This window comes from Octopus sinensis, linkage group LG10 (assembly GCF_006345805.1).
Source record: "Octopus sinensis linkage group LG10, ASM634580v1, whole genome shotgun sequence".
Lineage (NCBI taxonomy): Eukaryota > Metazoa > Mollusca > Cephalopoda > Octopoda > Octopodidae > Octopus > Octopus sinensis.
Window position 1 is genome coordinate 58,677,021 of NC_043006.1, and position 19,435 is coordinate 58,696,455.

Consider the following 19,435-nt stretch of genomic DNA (forward strand, 5'->3'; position numbering starts at 1 on the left):
TAAAGGAAAGAAAAAGGTCAATAAATACTTGCCATTACATTTTTAATCAACCAAATATGAACCATTTTGTTGCACAATGCGTCTCCATCTTTCCTTTAACTTGAAAATACTCTCTTTCCAGAATTGAGGTAGTTTCATGGCAAAAAATTAATCAGGTATCTTTTTACGTCATCCAAGGAATTGAAATTTTTACCATTAAGACCTGAATAAGTGGAAATCCGAAGGAGCAATATCTGGTGAATATGGAGGGTGAGGTAACACATCCCAGCCAAGCTGCAGCAATTTTTGTCTGGTTCCTAAAGCATCAAGTGCCGAAAATGAACTTTATCTTCCATTTTAAAGGGTTACAGAATTAACACAGGTTATAGGAACATAAACCTTCTTCCATGAAAAGATAAGCTTAAACTGTGCTCTAAATGGAGGTGTAGTCAAATTCTATTGTATGGACTCAGCGATGTTCTAAAATAAGTTGAAAAATAAGCTACTATAAATCGGCACGAACTTTCCAGACAACCCAATAGATTGCCAGACTAAATGCCCACACACCAACATTCCAGTACCTCAGTTCAATCCTGCGATAATTCACCACTGCCCAATGCTAACCTATTCTCTTTGTTGCCTAGATTATGTTGCATATTCAAATTTTGTTCTGTAAAGTTGTGCATGTTTATATAGAATTCACTAATGCATGGCGTAGGTTTGGCTGTGCGGTTAAGTTTACTCCCCAACTACATGGTTCCATTGCATGGCACATTGGGCAAGTGTTTTTTATTATAACCCTGGACTGGCCATAATCTTGTGAGTGGATTTGGTCAGTGGAAACTGAAAGCAATCTGTATGTCTTTCTCTCCTTGTCTGTAAAGGAGTTGTAAATGAGTGTCGCTGTCATGCAAGCAATGATGGAAAAGTAGACATGAAAATAATGATGGTACACCTTTTCACATGGACAACAAAGGCTTCTTCTAATGAAAGCTGGCTCAAAGTATCTTTTCCTCATTCCCTTCAACTTCGTAAACTCTACATCTCCTTAGTCTCTTCCAATCAACAGCAGTTGTTCGCTTTGTATCTTGTGGACATCAGTCACCTCTCTCTCTATACACACACATACACATATATCATAGGTGACTCCCAAGTCATCAGCATCACTCAGGCTCATCACAGATTTCACATAAGACTCATGCCTGCTCAAAGAATTTCACGTTTTTCTGTTTTATTTCTAGCACCAAATGGCTAATTCTTTATCTCAAGCACCATGTCCTTCTCCATTTCTAAGTTAAGGGTAAAAATAAAGCATTCCTGCAAAACAACCGATCTTTACACACAGACACACAAAATAACAACAGTGGAGTGCGCAACAAACATCAGTGATCTGAATCAGGTGTGTGTGAATGATGTCGAGAAAACGTCTATTACAAATGATATTTTTTGACACAGGGCACCTCTAAGATGACTACCAGATGCTGAATGAAAATGAGACATTTCTTATGGTCATTTCTGCTTCCAGTGCCAGTTGTTGCTTACGAAAGAAATTCAAAAATAATATTCACCTTCATAGGACATTCGATCTATTACATGGAGCTTCATCAGAGTGAATACAATTGCGTAAAATAGAATAAACGAAGGGAAGAGGGAATAGGAAAGGACAGGGCCTTGAGAAGAGGCCAGAAGGCTCAGTATATTAAAATCATACCATCTTCCAATGTGGAGCTTTGGAGTTGACAGGCTATCAACTTCAAAGCTCAATACTGAAAGGTGGTATGATTTTAATATATTGAGCCTTCTGGTCTCTTCTCTGGTGCTTTGCATGCGATTTGCTCTGTGTTGTCTCCCATGAAGTAAATTTGAAGGAACTTATGTTGGGTATCCTTATATTGAAAGATGGAACCAATCTGGTGGTATGTTTGACCTTGAATCTCGAACGTAGGCATGAAGGTTCTGTGGTTGATGGGCCTGTGTCTGAAGCTGGTCATTTGGAAGGCAGAATTGTACACCCAAATGTTTCTGATGAAGTGCAATGAATCGTGATGGTCACCAAGTAGTAGAGACTTAAGAGGTTCTGGGGTTGGCTGTATTTCTGGAAGGCAAACCTTTCCATTTGAGCAGCATAACCGTATGGGTTCTCCTGGCCACTTGGATGCTGCACAGAATGGATAAATAAGACATATGTCCAATGGTAGCATCTCAGTGGGATGCATAGTCTTTGGCAGGGTCATAGTGAAGTGCTTTAAAAGCCCACTGATTGACCAATGACTTTGATGTGCCCCTATGCAGAGTCTTCAAGTTTGCATTGGTTTGAAGTTGCATTGTCCTTTGTTCATTCATTTCTGAAGCCCTTGCAGTGGATATTAAAGCAGCATTCAAAACCTGATTTGTGTGCTGTGCTGGTGACTCTGCAGCCTGTGCAGCAGCAGTAGTTTTAGCATTGTGCCCTTCGGGCTGTGCATTGTTGTAGTGACTGAAGCCCTTGCAGTAGCTGTAGTTTCAGCATTACGCTTCCTTCTGGCAGCTGTTGCAGCTGAAGCATTTTTGGTATGATGCTCCAATTGGACAGCCTGTTGTCAAGGTGACTCTGTAGCCCTTGCAGCTGAGGCATTTTTGACAAGACACACCAATAGGATAGTCCATTGTTGAAGTGACTTGGTGGCAACAGTTGCAGCATGATAGGCTTGGCAGGCCACAAGCTCTTCAGACTTTGAAACCTTAACAGTTGCAAAATTTGCAGGTACATGTACTGCATGGGCAGTGGCATCAACCTGGGACAGTCTGTGAGACTTCTGGTCTTGTTTCGTTATCCTGATATCTTCTGGCTTTGATAGCAGCATGAGACAGTCTACCTATGTGAGCTCTCTTTCTCCTTGGTGGCATTGCAGGGTTATCTGCAAAGTGAAGGTAGAGAGGGGTTAAGTTGAATGCCTGAATGATGTACTATTGTTTGCTGAGTGGGTTCAGAAAATTGTCACAATGGCCTTAGGAAGGGTTGAGATGTTTGAGCCTTAGGGCATCTACATCAAGGAAGTGTGCTAACATGCAAATATTGGCAGTTTGCAGTGAATAGGCATTGTAAAAACTGTATAATTGTCACAACTTGGTATGAGTAAAAGCAGAGAATATTTATAATATCGATTAATTTCTGGAGGCATTTAACAGATAAATAAAAGTTGATTTAAATTGCATTGTTACCCGAAGGAAGTGCTAATGTGCAAATATTGGCAGTGAATGGGCATTGTAAAAACTGTAGTGGAAGACCAAATGAAAGTAGCATAACTATGTCATCAAGAGTAATGTCCCTTGATGCAACGATCATTGGTATTTATTTACTTATGAGAAGGTGTTTTTGTCCCCTAGGGGTGGCATTACTCATTATGTGGAAAATTTGAAGAGTCTATGACCATCTAGAATATAAGTGATGTATGTTCAAATTGGCCAGATCTGACATCTCACACCTACCCTAGAATGTCATTTTGAACATAAACAATCACAAAGTCTGCAAGATAATGCAGGATGAATTCAAAACAAAGTGAATAAATTAGCATTGCATTTGACTGATCTGAATGCTAAAAGGTTTAAAGTGATCTGTATCAAAACCTTCCTTCAAAATTTGAAGTTGATATACATTCCAAACACCAGCTTAAAAACAAAAAGGTTAATTCACTTCATTCTTTATTATTTTAAAAATTAATTAAAACAAAGGCTGTGTATTTTGACTGAAATATGGTAAAAGTTTATCAGTGATCTAAATTAAATCTTCCATCAAAATTTAATGACAATTTATGTTCCAAACACCAGCTTAATATAGTTATTTTACTAAACTCATTATTTTCAAATTACATGAAACCGACCAAAACAAAAAAAACAAATGGGTACTGTATTGTACTGTATTTTTTAATCTTTGTTCTTTTTTGTTTACTTTTTGGTATTCTTGTTTGCCTGTTATTCATGTTCTTTTTTTTCTGATGCAGATTTCAGTGAAGACCAAATGATACACATTTTACTTCTTCATGATGATGTAACTCTCCAGTATTTTATGCCTGCTGTATCGGTCTAACTTTTGACTTTTATGGAAACTTACTTTATGGCTAATGTGAACAGAGAAAGATTAACAAAGTAGATGTATTTTGATTCATCCATTCAAAGTAAAACAATTTTTTTATTATCATAATTTCACATTTGTCGGAAATGTATGGGTTTGTTTTTGTTTTTTTATATAATTACCCATCTGTTATAATTAGTCACTATCATAAAACAGAAGGTATGATGCTGAAAAATACATATCTTTGACTTGGTTTTAACTTTAAGTTATGACTGTCTCATTTCATTTATATCAATAATGCCTTGGGATAATCATGAACTGCAAAATTCCTATTTTTCTTATCCTTAAAGGTCTTGCGTTCATATCCTACCTAGGGAGAAGAATATGTAAACATTCTAGTTGATTTTCTCAGAGATACGACAATCATGTTTGGACTGTAATATTTTCACTGCAATGTGTCAGTCACAACATGTCATTATCATTTTTCAAGATGTGACAGCCATGTCAGATTATGTCCATACCTTCTCTGAAATGTGACAGTCATAAGTTATATCTGCATCTTCATTAAGATATAACAAAACCATGTGTTATATATATATATATATATATAATATATATATATATATATATATATATATATCTGAGTTAAGACACATCAAATTATATCTGTATTCTCATTGTTATATGACAGTCATTCTATGTCTGGTCTGAAACCTTTATTTTTGGTTAAATAGTTATAAAACCTTTTCATTTCAACTTTTTTCAGGGATGCTAATTCATGGTTAAAAATTTGTGTGATATGTCAAATTTTATTTTGTCAATACAAAAATTATATTTATAAAAGGAAACTTTTTTAAAGACATTTGTCAATAATTAAACTTGGCAACACATTCAGGTCAAACAGCACCCTATTAGGAGACATAAAAAAAATACAAAACAGCTTCAAAGAAAAATTAGAATATATGTACTAGCCCTTTTATGAAGAGAGCATGTATTTCATTATTCAATATTGTGTTAGATGAGTATGAATGAATAAGAAAGGTAATCTTGAAATGTTGAGTGTTTATTCCTTCATAATATTTGCATGGTAGTTCAGACACAATGAAAACATGAGTTCTGTAGGGTTGTTGTTTCTCCTTCATCTTAGTAATTAAGCTTAGCCCATCATTGGTTATATGACTTCTTTGTATGCTGATTCTTCTCCGAGGGGTCTTATTTTAAATAAGGGATTGAAGTTTGTTGGGTACTGCAAGTGTCTCACATGAAAATATTGTTTCAGTGTTATAAATCATGTTCTTGTCATAACATAGGAAACGTACTGGTCTCTGAAAGGTTCATGATTACTCCAATAATTTGTAATTCTGGGTAATTTTCTTATGCCTGTAATAATATTTATGGCCCAAAATTCCCATATTTCTTTTATGCTTGTGGTAAACTGCAAGCTATCTTTATTTTACAGTTTTACTTTATATGTAACACTTGATCAAATGTTACATTTTTAGCAGATGTCTAGAGATGTCAGAAATAAGTCTTGTAACTACGACCTCTAACGAATTGTACTGCTTGTCAGCTTTGTATGGCCCATCTGGCTGTGTTCCAGCATATGTCCATGTTACATACATAGAAAGTTTTTGCATCACATGATGCATGTATTTTGATTCCACATTTGTTGCAACTTCATTTGAAGGAACTCTTTGCTGGTGTTACTTTTGTTGAGTGTGCTTTTCTTTGGTGGTAAGTTCCTGTTTCTCTTCCCTTTGCTTCATCCCCTTTCACAGTATTTGTCTCCAGCATGGGCAATCGTTTTCGACCTCCTCTTGTTTCAGGATGTCCTGTCTGGCATGTGATGTATATGACCAAGCCAGCGCAGACAGTGCTGCTGGAACATCACAATGTAGGGGTGTTCCGTTGGACATCTTGCAAGGAAAGAGAAGTGATGGCAGTGCAGTAGGCCCTGATCTCATTTGTTTGTTGAGCTGCAGCCATAGCCTCATAATCCAGACACTTCATTGAAGCTATGTAAGTGTCAGAGTTAATAGGTGCCTTGGAGAGTGCATTGGCGACTGGGTTGCTTTTTCCTGTTATGTGCTGAATGTAGTGTACTCACAAATGGCCAATAACTGCCGCTGCCGATGTGCAGACCAGACCATGGTTCCAGCAGCTTGCTGGTAGTGAATGGTTTGTGGTCTGATTAGGATGTCTAGTACACTTGTGTCTTCATCCAGTATTGTTTTTACGTAGGAATACTTTGTCAGGTCCGAGGTGATATTCCCATTGTTGAACTGTTATGTGAACCATATCTCAGCCTGCTTTGACCAGAATTGTGGTATTCTTGCTTGCCATGCTTGCATGTTTACTATTTCGGGTCACCACTTGTAGCTTTTGTTAAGCTATATATAAAAATAACCACACATGAGTGTGTCGAAGTGTCATTTATTCCACTTCATTCATCTACACTGTAAGGGAGAGTATGATTGGATGAAAAGCAACCCCACACATGAATGGTTTCTGGATGCTTGATTGCGAACACAATACAGGCCTCATCATAGAGTTCACCTTGTCACTTTCTGATGAGCCTTCTTCCAGATATCTCAAACAATTGAAATGGTGCTTCACCAGAAAAAAAAAAATCACTTTGTCCCATTGTTCACTACACCAATTTTTATATCTTCTGCAAAGGGCGAGCCTGTCCTTCACGTTTCTCATGGACAAACTGGTTTTCATGCAGTACTCCATGAAGTGAGACCATTGTTAAAACATTGTTGTCTAACAGTCTGAGCCGAAGTGCTGACACTGGCTGATTCCCACACTTTAGCAAGCTGTTTGCTGCTGGCACTTCAATTCCTCATTGAATTTCTCACCAAAGCCTTGTCTTGGTGGTCAGAGGACAGACATTGATGACTAGGGGCCTTCTTCACAGTTTAGGATCCTATCTCTTCGAAAGTTTTTACAATCCTGTACATAGTTCTTTCAGGTGCAATGCCTTTAGCAACAATATCCTGTGTTGTTAGGCCATTTTGAAAGAAATTATTGACTGACATTTTTCTTGTGCCAAAACCATTCTTGCAATAAAAGAAAATACAATTTGAAGTTTTTGTGAGGAGAAAAAAGCATTCATTAATTAAAAATCAATCATAAAAGGTTCACAACTTCATACTTAACTTACTGTTCTGGTTATTAAGTATTTGTTTGCATGTGATTCCAACCTGAAATCATGAAGGGGAATGTGATTTCCACTTGTAGGAAATCTAACCAATTCTGCAAACTAATGATCATTTGCAATATCTATTGGTTTTTCAATAGTTTTTCTTTCAATTCTTATTGGATTACAGATAACCTGTTAAAATAATATTAAATCATTAATATTCACATTTCATATGAAAAAGCAAAAAAAAAAAAAAAAAAGTGTTCGCCAAAATCATTGGCCATTGCCCTATATATACATATATAGGAAAATGTGTTGTTGAAAATGCATTTAAATTTCAAAAGCTCGTAAATGTTTAAAATAGATCTATTTACATATATACCATACTAGTTTCAACAATATTTTTTGTTTATCAATGGTAAAAATGTAAAATTAGAAAAACATCGTTATAAGTTTCAATGTTGACAGATCAAAATGTTTCAATGTTGATAAATTATCATGTTCAAAACAGAAGGTGTAAGTTTGAAATTAAAGCTGTATATTAATTTGATAGAATGTACAAGGTTCATTAATTTCAGTGGTGGCCGACAAGTCATACTGAAAAAAACAAGTGTGAGAATTAAAATAGTAAAAAAAAAGAATTTGGTTTACGGTTTCTCAGATCTTCTTTAAACATTCGCTTTCGCTTATAATGGTATGTTTAGGGAAAGATTTATTTATAAACTTTTTTCAGCGAGCGGATCTGATTTTGATTCGTTAAAAAATTGATGTTTTTCTTCCGTGGTCAAGCTTGTTCTTCTGCTTGGTTGGTTTCCTTGCGGGTACGGTTATAGGTCGTTCCGGTTGGTTGGTTCTCTTAAAGGGTCTTTTCGTTGTATTTGCGGAAGTTTGGTTTTGATTAGTTTGGAATTATGTGACGTCAGCAACTGGTGTTTGTGGAATTTCATTGCACTGAAGGTGGGTAACGTCAGCATCTTGTTTGTGTGGTGATTTGGAGCTGCGGTTTCGAAACCTAGGTGGAAGATTGTTACTAAAATTTTATTGTTTTTTATTGTATTGAAATTGGATGTTTTTTTTCTCTTTATACTGCTTTTTCTTCTTTCTAAAGGATATTTAGCTGTGGTTTATTTTTTTTAATCAGTATGTTTTCCTTGTTTAAATGGAATTGGGTTGAAGTGTCACCAGTGCATTGATAGAGAGGGAAGATTTGGTATTTAGGGTTTTTGTCTGCGGGGCATTGATCTAGGTGCTAGCTAACAAATTTTTCTAGTGGTGGGGTCCCGGATTTGTTGTCTGTGCACCGTAAGTCTATATATATGTATATATATATTAAGTATATGATTTAACTTATTAAACACAGTTTAACAAATTCATTCATATTTATGTAAATGGAGATTAGATATTAAAATGGATAATAAACCAACATTAGATATGTAAACGCAAACAGTATCCATCCACATATTATAGTAAACCTTAGTACAAACATAGAAGAATAAATGGTGATCTTTTGTTACAAGAACACTACAAACCATGTGTGTTTATTTACATTTGTGAAGATGATTGTCGATTTCTGTAAAAAATTATTTTTTTACATATGGGGTTGGGGAGAAATGGGATCTTTTGATGTTGGCGTGAATCTGAAGACTTGATGTGTGTGCGTGTGTGTGAGATTTTAATTTTTTTTACATATGGGGTTAGGGGGAAATGGGATCTTTTGATTTTGGCGTGAATTGGAAGATTTGATGTGCATGTGTGTGTGTTTGATGGGGTGTGTAATGCATGCATGCATATATGTAAGGCTTCAGTGACACACGCACGCTGGTTGTTATGTATGTATGTATGGCTGTTTCAGTGTTTACATTATTTCGAGTTAAAACGAAAGATTGCCTGTTTATGTAACGGTCTGCTATGTAGAAAATAATGAGGTTGATTCGATGGAATAACAACAATGGTTGAAGTTATAGACAATATTTCTTTTTATTTAACCGTTATTTGTGCCTTCTCGACTGCTACTGTGTAGCCTTAAATTTCTACTTGTCCTGTTTTCATCATTATGGCATCATGCAAGGGACTGATAGAGAGTAATGTCTGTTGATGTAACGATGGTGATATGGTAAGAGGAAGACGGGAGAGTTATAAAGTGAGGAGGAGATATCCTTCTCATGAGAAAAGAGTTGCATGCAAAGGAAAAAAAAAAGTTGAGAGTCTATAGATGTGCACAGAAACTGGGTGCAAGCATGCATGTATGCATGTGTAATCATTGTGTTGTGCAGCAAAAGGAATGAACAGTACAAAATGAGTAATGAAAAGTGACAAAACCTGATTGGTAAAACTGTCCTGTGTGAAAAGTCTATGCTGAAAAGTGAGAAAAGGTTAGTTCTCTTGGTTGGGTAGCTGTCCTATATGTTGCATTTATGTATGGCAACTGTTTCCCTCGTGGATCTGTGCATCAGGTTGCAGTACATTGTCTGCCACGTGGAAATGTAATTGGTGTGTGTCCATTGAGTTGGTGACTTCATTCCTTTCATGTTGTGTCGTGTAACGATGGAACTGAAAACTATGCGTCGTGAAAGTTCGTGTCCTGTAATTCTTGTTGATGCGACTGGCATGGACTGTAATTGTTTTCAAGAGTTCATGCGATGCTAAAGCAGTAAGTCTTTGAAGTCGAGCTCACCAAATGTAATGGATAAGGTAACGAAGATTGCAATTCTGTGGCTCGGGGGTCAGCAATTGTGGCAGGGTTGTTGTGTTCGAATCACGTTGTGGGTAACCAGTTGTATCGTTGTATCGTTGTGGTTGATGTATTCTAATAATGTCGGTCTGTCACCAATTGTCGTAGCCATCAAGCTGTGTACCATGTGGCGTGTAATGACAAAATCTTTGCTTGCTGATTGTAGTCGACAGCGAGATGTGTTCTGTTCTGTCATTCTGTCAGTAGAGAGAAAGAGTAGGTAATGCCCGATGCTGACAATAGAGAATGTGAAGGTGGCATTGTCACTTCTTCATTTTGGCCGACTGTAGAAAAAGAGGTATATCACTGTGACACCTATTGTTTTCGTGTGGTGTCTGTGTAGACGCGGAAAAATTTTAAGTCAAACGGAAAACACATCAATTGACTTAGCAAAGCCATGCGATGAAAGTAACTCAAAGAACAATGCACTACATATGTACAAGTAGATAGAGCTCGTTCTAACCATTTCTCTTATTTCTGTAAAATGAATTGTGGAAGCAAATTTCAGAGAAGAAAATGGAAATATTGTACGTGGTAGCAAATTGTTTCATGTTTGATTTTTTTTTTTTTTCAATCTGGTTCAGACTTTCGATGTAATGAATACCAATTAAAAAGCCATTACAAAAAATAGACAAATAAAAAATAAAATATTAGACCAAATTTTGCTTGCACGGGTTATTTCCATGTGTAGAAGACAATTTTGTAAAGGTATTTTAAAATTCTGAAAATCAGTTACAAGATCCGAAAGGCGCATGGAGAAAAGAAAGAAATGCAAATTACTAAGATACAAAAAAAGAAATGAATAATAAATATAAAATTATACAGATTCCCATGAATTTGAGGCTAAATTAAACTACAGAACACATTTTATGAACTTCATAAAGCACATTTTTGAAATCATACGGGATAATACTGTCTAATACATTTTATGAAGGTCTTAAAAGTATTACTGCTGTTGTAACGTCACCAACAAATTTCATGCAAATATGTTGAAAACAAATTATCGAACGTTCCATGCATTCTCTGATAATTTGATTTCACGTGACTCTACATCCCTTCTACAGTGTTTGTGTGGATTGAGGCATCGTTGAGATCCACAAAGGTGACACTGTGGTTCACAGTCAAATGGTTGGGTAGGCTATTATATGCTCTCCAGGAATCTGTGATAATCTTAGTTCCTGGCAAAACATGGCGGGTAATAATAGGCAACAATGTTGCTACACTTCTTTCTACACAGGATCTAAGACAAATCTCAGACTTTCCCGTTCAACCATTCCCAAAACCCTGTGACCTTCTCGATAACTACCACAATGATATTTCCTGTGCATGAACTTGGATTCGTTGATCTCTACAGCAACATCTCCAAGTTGCACAGGTGGTCAAAACACCACATAGCACAAACATTGCCGAAGTAATTGTACCAGTTGACAATCGCTTCTGATCCACTTCCAACTTCACTCATCACAACACTCTGTTTACATTCAATTATTGCCCAGTAATACATCAACTCAAGGAGACGAGTCAATGATGGGTGTGAACCCGAGAAAAACGAGTCTTGCCTAATGCTACGAAATTTCCTGCAAACAGTACGCCTCCACATTTTTCCATCGGATACTGTACTGCACGATGCAAGGTACATCCGCTTAGTACAGCATTTCGATGAATTGTGGATCACTCCCACAGATTCCAGGATTGCATGAACTTGGATTCGTTGATCTCTACAGCAACATCTCCAAGTTGCACAGGTGGTCAAAACACCACATAGCACAAACATTGCCGAGGTAATTGTACCAGTTGACAATCGCTTCTGATCCGCTTCCAACTTCACTCATCACAACACTCTGTTTACATTCAATTATTGCCCAGTAATACATCAACTCAAGGAGACGAGTCAATGGTGGGTGTGAACCTGAGAAAAACGAGTCTTGCCTAATGCTACGAAATTTCCTGCAAACAGTACGCCTCCACATTTTTCCATCGGATACTGTACTGCACGATGCAAGGTACATCCGCTTAGTACAGCATTTCGATGAATTGTGGATCACTCCCACAGATTCCAGGATTGCATGAACTTGGATTCGTTGATCTCTACAGCAACATCTCCAAGTTGCACAGGTGGTCAAAACACCACATAGCACAAACATTGCCGAGGTAATTGTACCAGTTGACAATCGCTTCTGATCCGCTTCCAACTTCACTCATCACAACACTCTGTTTACATTCAATTATTGCCCAGTAATACATCAACTCAAGGAGACGAGTCAATGGTGGGTGTGAACCTGAGAAAAACGAGTCTTGCCTAATGCTACGAAATTTCCTGCAAACAGTACGCCTCCACATTTTTCCATCGGATACTGTACTGCACGATGCAAGGTACATCCGCTCAGTACAGCATTTCGATGAATTGTGGATCACTCCCACAGATTCCAGGATTGCATGAACTTGGATTCGTTGATCTCTACAGCAACATCTCCAAGTTGCACAGGTGGTCAAAACACCACATAGCACAAACATTGCCGAAGTAATTGTACCAGTTGACAATCGCTTCTGATCCACTTCCAACTTCACTCATCACAACACTCTGTTTACATTCAATTATTGCCCAGTAATACATCAACTCAAGGAGACGAGTCAATGGTGGGTGTGAACCCGAGAAAAACGAGTCTTGCCTAATGCTACGAAATTTCCTGCAAACAGTACGCCTCCACATTTTTCCATCGGATACTGTACTGCACGATGCAAGGTACATCCGCTCATTACAGCATTTCGATGAATTGTGGATCACTCCCACAGATTCCAGGAATTGGTTTGTTGAATCCGCGTTACTCGTTTTGACATAAATGTCTCGCAGATTGTGAGATCTTTGATTTATGTCATCAACAGAAAGGACAGATTCAACGATCCTATATCGTCCAGCCATAGTGGGATCTTATGGAAGAGTATATGATGTAATTAAGAAAATGTACAGGAGAGTGTGTGCAAAATTTTGTTTGTGCTTGTGTCTGTGTGTGCAAAACGAAAATACAGTAAAGATTTTATGTTCCAAATGTCTCTGAAACCAAGCACTTCCTGATTTATACTAAAAAGAATTGAATTACGGGCCTGTTTTCCAAAAGCCTGCAAAAGTTAGATGCGGTAGAATGTACGAGTTGGGTTCTCTTCGTTGTTTAGCAGTAATTGTGGAGACAGATAGAATGATGTTGTAAGAGAACTGAGTTCGAGCTAGTGAGAGTGTGGGACGTTGTCTGAAGTTGCTGTAGGAATTTTTATTGCTCTCTCTGACCATTATATCCTAGCAGTTCTTTCTTTACTAATTGAGTCGTCACGAAATACCTTGTTCAGTTGCTGACAAGTTATTGATGTTTGCTTGCTTATATTAAGATCCAGAAGGATAGATATATCATTGAGAACAATAGATCTAGTTGGTGGTCTTGTTATCTATTCTAGCTTTTGGTGAAGTAGAAGAGGTTAGAAAGGGTCAAGTGGTGAAGACATTATAGCGGCCTAGCTAAAGGCATCTGGAAAATATAAAACTGCTGTCGGAGAAAAACCATTGTTCCATTGTGGGGAAAAGTTCTGTAACAGTGTTGATTTAAATTTGGCTATGTTGGATCGAATCCACTTCATGCATGCAAGATTAGTTACACATTAAACAAAAAAAAATTAAAACAATATCTATGAATCTGATCATAAAATAGCCAAGAAACACAAAGCACACACACAAATGGAACGCCAACTTCAAAAGAACTTTGCTTTATCTATCTGGCTTTTACACCGGCTTGTAAAGATACCCTTCCCCCCACCCCACATATATAAAAAAATAAAAATTTTACGGAAAGTGACGATCTTAGGTAAACAATCGCACGTGGTCCAGTTGATGTAAACGGTACTTATATCGACGTTATGCCGAATAAACTTCCTATCTTCTAACGATGAAATGTTTAATGAACACTAAGACTATTACAATATAGCACTTAGGAAGGCAGGATATAAGTATGAAATTAAGTACAATAGGAACTACAACACTACTAAGATGTCTTGCAAACAACTTGCACATGCAAATGCTACCAGTCAAGAACTCCACATACCGGAAGCCAGCAAGCGTATGGGGTTATCAGGAGAGAATACCTACCTCTTGATGGCATCAATGCGCTCCCCCACCACTGATATGAGACCTCGCTTGCTAGGTCAACTGGTTATTAAATAAAGCTAACTATTTCTCTAGCCATTGCTCATCGTCTCTTTCTAACCAAATCCAGTGGTTAGCCTTCTCCACTAGTTTGGATATCGGTCATGGTGATATTGACTTTATGATGAGTTAGGCCTAACGATAACATTCGTCTCACACTGTGTCGAACAAACCCTCTACATCCAACTTCGATTGGAAAATGCTCTGCTTTCCAGCCTGCATCTTCACATTCCTCGAGGGGGTTTACGTAACGGTCAATCTTTTGAGCCCGAGCGGCGCCCATGTTATCTTCATGAGGAACTGTTAACTCGACTAGATTTACAACTTTCTTTCTTTCACACCACATCAAAATGTCTGTTTTTTCGTAATTGGGATGGGAAAAAATCCCTGGCAACCAGGTAAATCTGCAGTCACCTCCCAATAGCCGTTCCACCTTTCATCTCTCACAGGAAGTTTCTTGTTCTTCTTGAAACAGATCTGCTGATCTGAGTGCATGAAGGTAACAAAATCTCTAGTTGGTACTTTCAATGGTTTTTTCTCAGTGTTGTTGAGATGAATTTGGTTCTTTATAGCATTGAAGATGACCTTAAGGACCAAGTTGTGTCTCCATGCAAATGAACAGTTGGAAAGAATATGTTTCAGTGTTCCAACCTTTCCGTATTTGCATATGCTATTCTCTGAGACGTTCCATCTTGCTAGATTTGTAGGTGATGGCAAAACATCTTAGGCTGAACGAATCAGAAAACTTAGCTGAGATGTCGTCGACTTACATATATCATCCCAACTTATTTTCCTCTCAACAACTTGTTCTTCCCATCTCGTCATCTGCCCTTGTTGAATACATCAGGTTAAATGAAGCTCTCTTCTCTCTGCTTCTCTCGTTTTGATGCTGTTGCTAACAACAGATCTGCGTTCCTTCTGCATCATATTCACAAACGGTCTGAACTGATCTGCGCCAAAACCAAGTCCTTTCCGATGGTTTTGCGTTGCACCTACCATATCTCTGTATAAGAGAAGACAAGATGTCATCAGTCTCTGCTTCTGCTTTCTACTTCCTGGCTGTATCTTCCCCAGTTTGTATATTTCGACTATTAACGCTAGTGGTAGCTGCAACAAACCTCTTTTAAGATAAAGAGCTGAACTGTTCAACATCCGAGGTAGGCCTAGCCAGTTTCTAATAAACACATTACATTTTTGTTCAATGATCTGAACTCATGACAAGGCTACCTCGTATATTAAAAGTGGCCACAAAAGTTGCGGGTACAAGCTGAACTGCAAGCACCAAATTTTATAGTTACCTGGTAACTTCAAGTTATCAATCACTGATAATCCAGCCTCAGCTTGTTTCATAATTTCCATCCTGCGACTTCTGTCTGACAATGTTCCAGCATATACTCACCTCAAGCTCTTGACGGGTTCTTCTTTGACTGTTGGAATGCTTTCTTCAGCTATTCGAAACTTAAATTCTTTCTGCACTCCCTTAACAAATGTCACACTACAAGACTTTTTTGCTCTAAGCCGCATGCTTGACCACCTCACAAGTTTGTCTAGTCTCAAGAGGGTATTCTGCATGATTTGTCTATCTGTAGCTAGAAGTTTCATGTCATCCATGAAGGCTTTCTTAGGCGATTGTACATGGGTGATTTGTTCCGAAAAATCCACAGCTTTCAAAATCTTCTCCATGACTAAGATAAACCACATGATGGATATTGTATAGCCAGCAGCAATGCCAATCTGTTGTAAAATCTCCAGGTGTAAACCTCATTTCAAAACTCATAGTACATACTCATTATTTTGATCACTTTGTCTGGAATGTAGAAGTGGTCCATGGCTCTTATCAGTAATTCGTGTGGCACTGAACCATATGTGTTAGCTAGGTCAGCCATACCACATTCAGACTTGTTCTGTTTGGCATCCTGGATCGCTTTCCAAATTGAAAAACATTGTTCAACGCATCCAGGGATCCCAGGGGTTTCCAGCCTTTTGAACAGATTCAGCAACATATCCATCATTCTGCAAATATGTCACTGTTCTCCTTGAAAGAATTCATATAAAGATCTTGCCTTCCACATTCAATAAGGATATCGGCCTAAACTGTTTTATAGTCTCTGCATTGGCCTCCTTTGGCAGGTATATACCTTCTGCCTTACACCAATCCTCTACTAGAGTCTCTTCATGCCACAGCTGTTGGAGTTGGACAAAGAGCTTCTTTTGCAGACGATTGCAATATTTATAAACTTTATATGAGATGCCATCACCTTTAAATGTTTAGCGAAGGATATTCTTATCCACTTAACTTTAGAGCGTTGTTATATACCAGTGCATGTTGCTCAAAAATTTCTTCATTCGCAGATTCTTGTCGATATCGCCGTGATAATGCTGTCTATTGTAGATTTTGGGTGATTGGATGACACATTGATATATGATATCAATTTATTGGGCTTACAAAAGGGATAATAAAAACCAGTATTAAAACACAAGGTAACATCCAAAAATTTCACCACTCTAGAATTAATGTCAATGATGATGTTAGGATTAAAAAAATTCCTCAAGAAGCTTCTCAACGATTTCCTTAATCTATTCAATGCTGTCTTAGACATGCCCGGCACGGCTAAAAGGGCATCATCCCTATACAATCCACCAGTGAGAGGAAGGAAATTTTCTTTATTCTAAGTTAGTCACTTGTGTGGAATCTGATGACCTCATGGTTATATCAAAAACACTTGTGGAGTTGGCTCTCTGCCAATTACTCTCATTGTAGATCCAACAAAACGATAACATAGCTTTTAATAACTCACAGAAAGTAAACAAGAATAACCAACCTTCATAGTTGTCTAATGTTACTTAATTGAAAACATAAAAGAAACAGGTTTGGATATTCCAGAGCCAATGAGGACTTACTTTTGAACTGCAAAGTGTAGAGGTGTATCACCATTGTTGTCCACCACATTTTCATCAATGCAAATGTGATTTGGTAAGAGGCCAACTGTATCTGTGTTTCCACTGAAACAGGAAATGCGTACAGATATGGTACCATAGTTATCTTGTGCATTCACCTGAAAAAGAAAAGAATAAAAACATGAAAAATGGTGTCTGAAAGATGAGTGGGGTGGTGAAAAAGGAAACCTTTTGAGGTTATCTTTATAGGTAACCTTTATAGTTATCTAATAATAGCTAACTGAAAACCTAAAAGAAACAGTTTTGGATATTTCAGATCCAATGGGGACTTATTCTTGAACTGTCAAATGTAGTGGTGTATCACTATTGTTGACCTCCGCATTAGCATCAATGCCAAAGTGACTCAACAACAGGCAAACTATGTCCGTATTTTCACTGAAACAGGCATTATGTGAAGGTATGCTAGCATAGTTATTTTGTGCATTCACCTGAAAAAGAAAAAAATGGTGTTTGAAAGACGAGTGGGGTGGTGAAAAATTAAACCTTTATAGGTTATCTTTATTGGTAACATTTATAGTTATCTAATATTACCTTACTGAAAACCTAAAAGAAACAGGTTTGGATATTTCAGATCCAATGGGGACTTACTCTTGGACTGTTAAATGTGGATGTGTCTCACCATTCTTGACTACCACATTGGCATCAATGCCAAAGTTATCTAACAACAGGCCAACTATGTGCGTGTTTTCACTGAAACAGACATTGTGTAAAGGTATGCTATCATAATTTTCTACAGCATTGACCTGAAAAAGAAAAGAATAAAAATATTAAAAATGGTGTCTGAAAGCTGAGTGGGGTGGTGAAAAATTATACCTTTATACGTTATCTTTATTGGTAACATTTTTAGTTATCTAATATTATCCATTTGAAAACCTAAAAGAAACAGGTTTGGATATTTCAGATCCAATGGGGACTTACTCTTGAACTGTCCAATTTAGTGGTATATCACAATTGTTGACCACCACATAGGCATCAATGCCAGAATGACTTAACAATATTTCGACTGTGTGCAAGTTTCCACTGAAACAGGCATTGTGTAAAGGTATGCTATCATAGTTTTTACCTGAAAAAGATAAAAACATTAAAAATATTGTCTGAAAGATGTGTGGGGTGGTGAATAATTATATCTTTATATGTTATTTTTATTGGTAACCTTTATAGTTATCTAATATTATCCAATTGAAAACCTAAAAGAAACAGGTTTGGATATTTCAGATCCAGTGGGGACTTACTCTTGAACTGTCCAATTTAGTGGTGTATCACAATTGTTGACCACCACATAGGCATCAATGCCAGAATGACTTAACAATATGTCGACTGTGTGCAAGTTTCCACTGAAACAGGCACTGTGTAAAGGTATGCTATCATAGTTTTTACCTGAAAAAGATAAAAACATTAAAAATATTGTCTGAAAGATGTGTGGGGTGGTGAATAATTATATCTTTATATGTTATTTTTACTGGTAACCTTTATAGTTATCTAATATTATCCAATTGAAAACCTAAAAGAAACAGGTTTGGATATTTCAGATCCAATGGGGACTTACTCTTGAACTGTCCAATTTAGTGGTGTATCACAATTGTTGACCACCACATAGGCATCAATGCCAGAATGACTTAACAATATGTCGACTATGTGCAAGTTTCCACTGAAACAGGCATTGTGTAAAGGTATGCTATCATAGTTTTTACCTGAAAAAGATAAAAACATTAAAAATATTGTCTGAAAGATGTGTGGGGTGGTGAATAATTATATCTTTATATGTTATTTTTATTGGTAACCTTTATAGTTATCTAATATTATCCAATTGAAAACCTAAAAGAAACAGGTTTGGATATTTCAGATCCAATGGGCACTTACTCTTGAACTGTCCAATTTAGTGGTGTATCACAATTGTTGACCACCACATAGGCATCAATGCCAGAATGACTTAACAATATGTCGACTATGTGCAAGTTTCCACTGAAACAGGCATTGTGTAAAGGTATGCTATCATAGTTTTTACCTGAAAAAGATAAAAACATTAAAAATATTGTCTGAAAGATGTGTGGGGTGGTGAATAATTATATCTTTATATGTTATTTTTATTGGTAACCTTTATAGTTATCTAATATTATCCAATTGAAAACCTAAAAGAAACAGGTTTGGATATTTCAGATCCAATGGGGACTTACTCTTGAACTGTCCAATTTAGTGGTGTATCACAATTGTTGACCACCACATAGGCATCAATGCCAGAATGACTTAACAATATGTCGACTATGTGCAAGTTTCCACTGAAACAGGCATTGTGTAAAGGTATGCTATCATAGTTTTTACCTGAAAAAGATAAAAACATTAAAAATATTGTCTGAAAGATGTGTGGGGTGGTGAATAATTATA

General features: G+C 37.1%; 1 protein-coding gene across 2 annotated transcripts in view; it reads left to right on the forward strand.

Moving 5' to 3' along the window:
* LOC115216735 (checkpoint protein HUS1-like) overlaps nt 1–19,435 on the forward strand; it is a 74,839-nt gene that overhangs the window by 17,153 nt on the left and 38,251 nt on the right. The window contains exon 8 of one of the 2 annotated variants that reach the window (XR_005001001.1): nt 3,960–4,133. Coding sequence is in view for 1 of the 2 variants with exons in the window: in XM_029786280.2 (XP_029642140.1) it covers nt 3,960–4,045 (86 nt within the window). In the remaining variant the exon portion in view is untranslated. Of the gene's footprint in view, nt 1–3,959; nt 4,618–19,435 lie in introns of those variants that run through there. The other variant, XM_029786280.2, reaches the window with a different exon arrangement.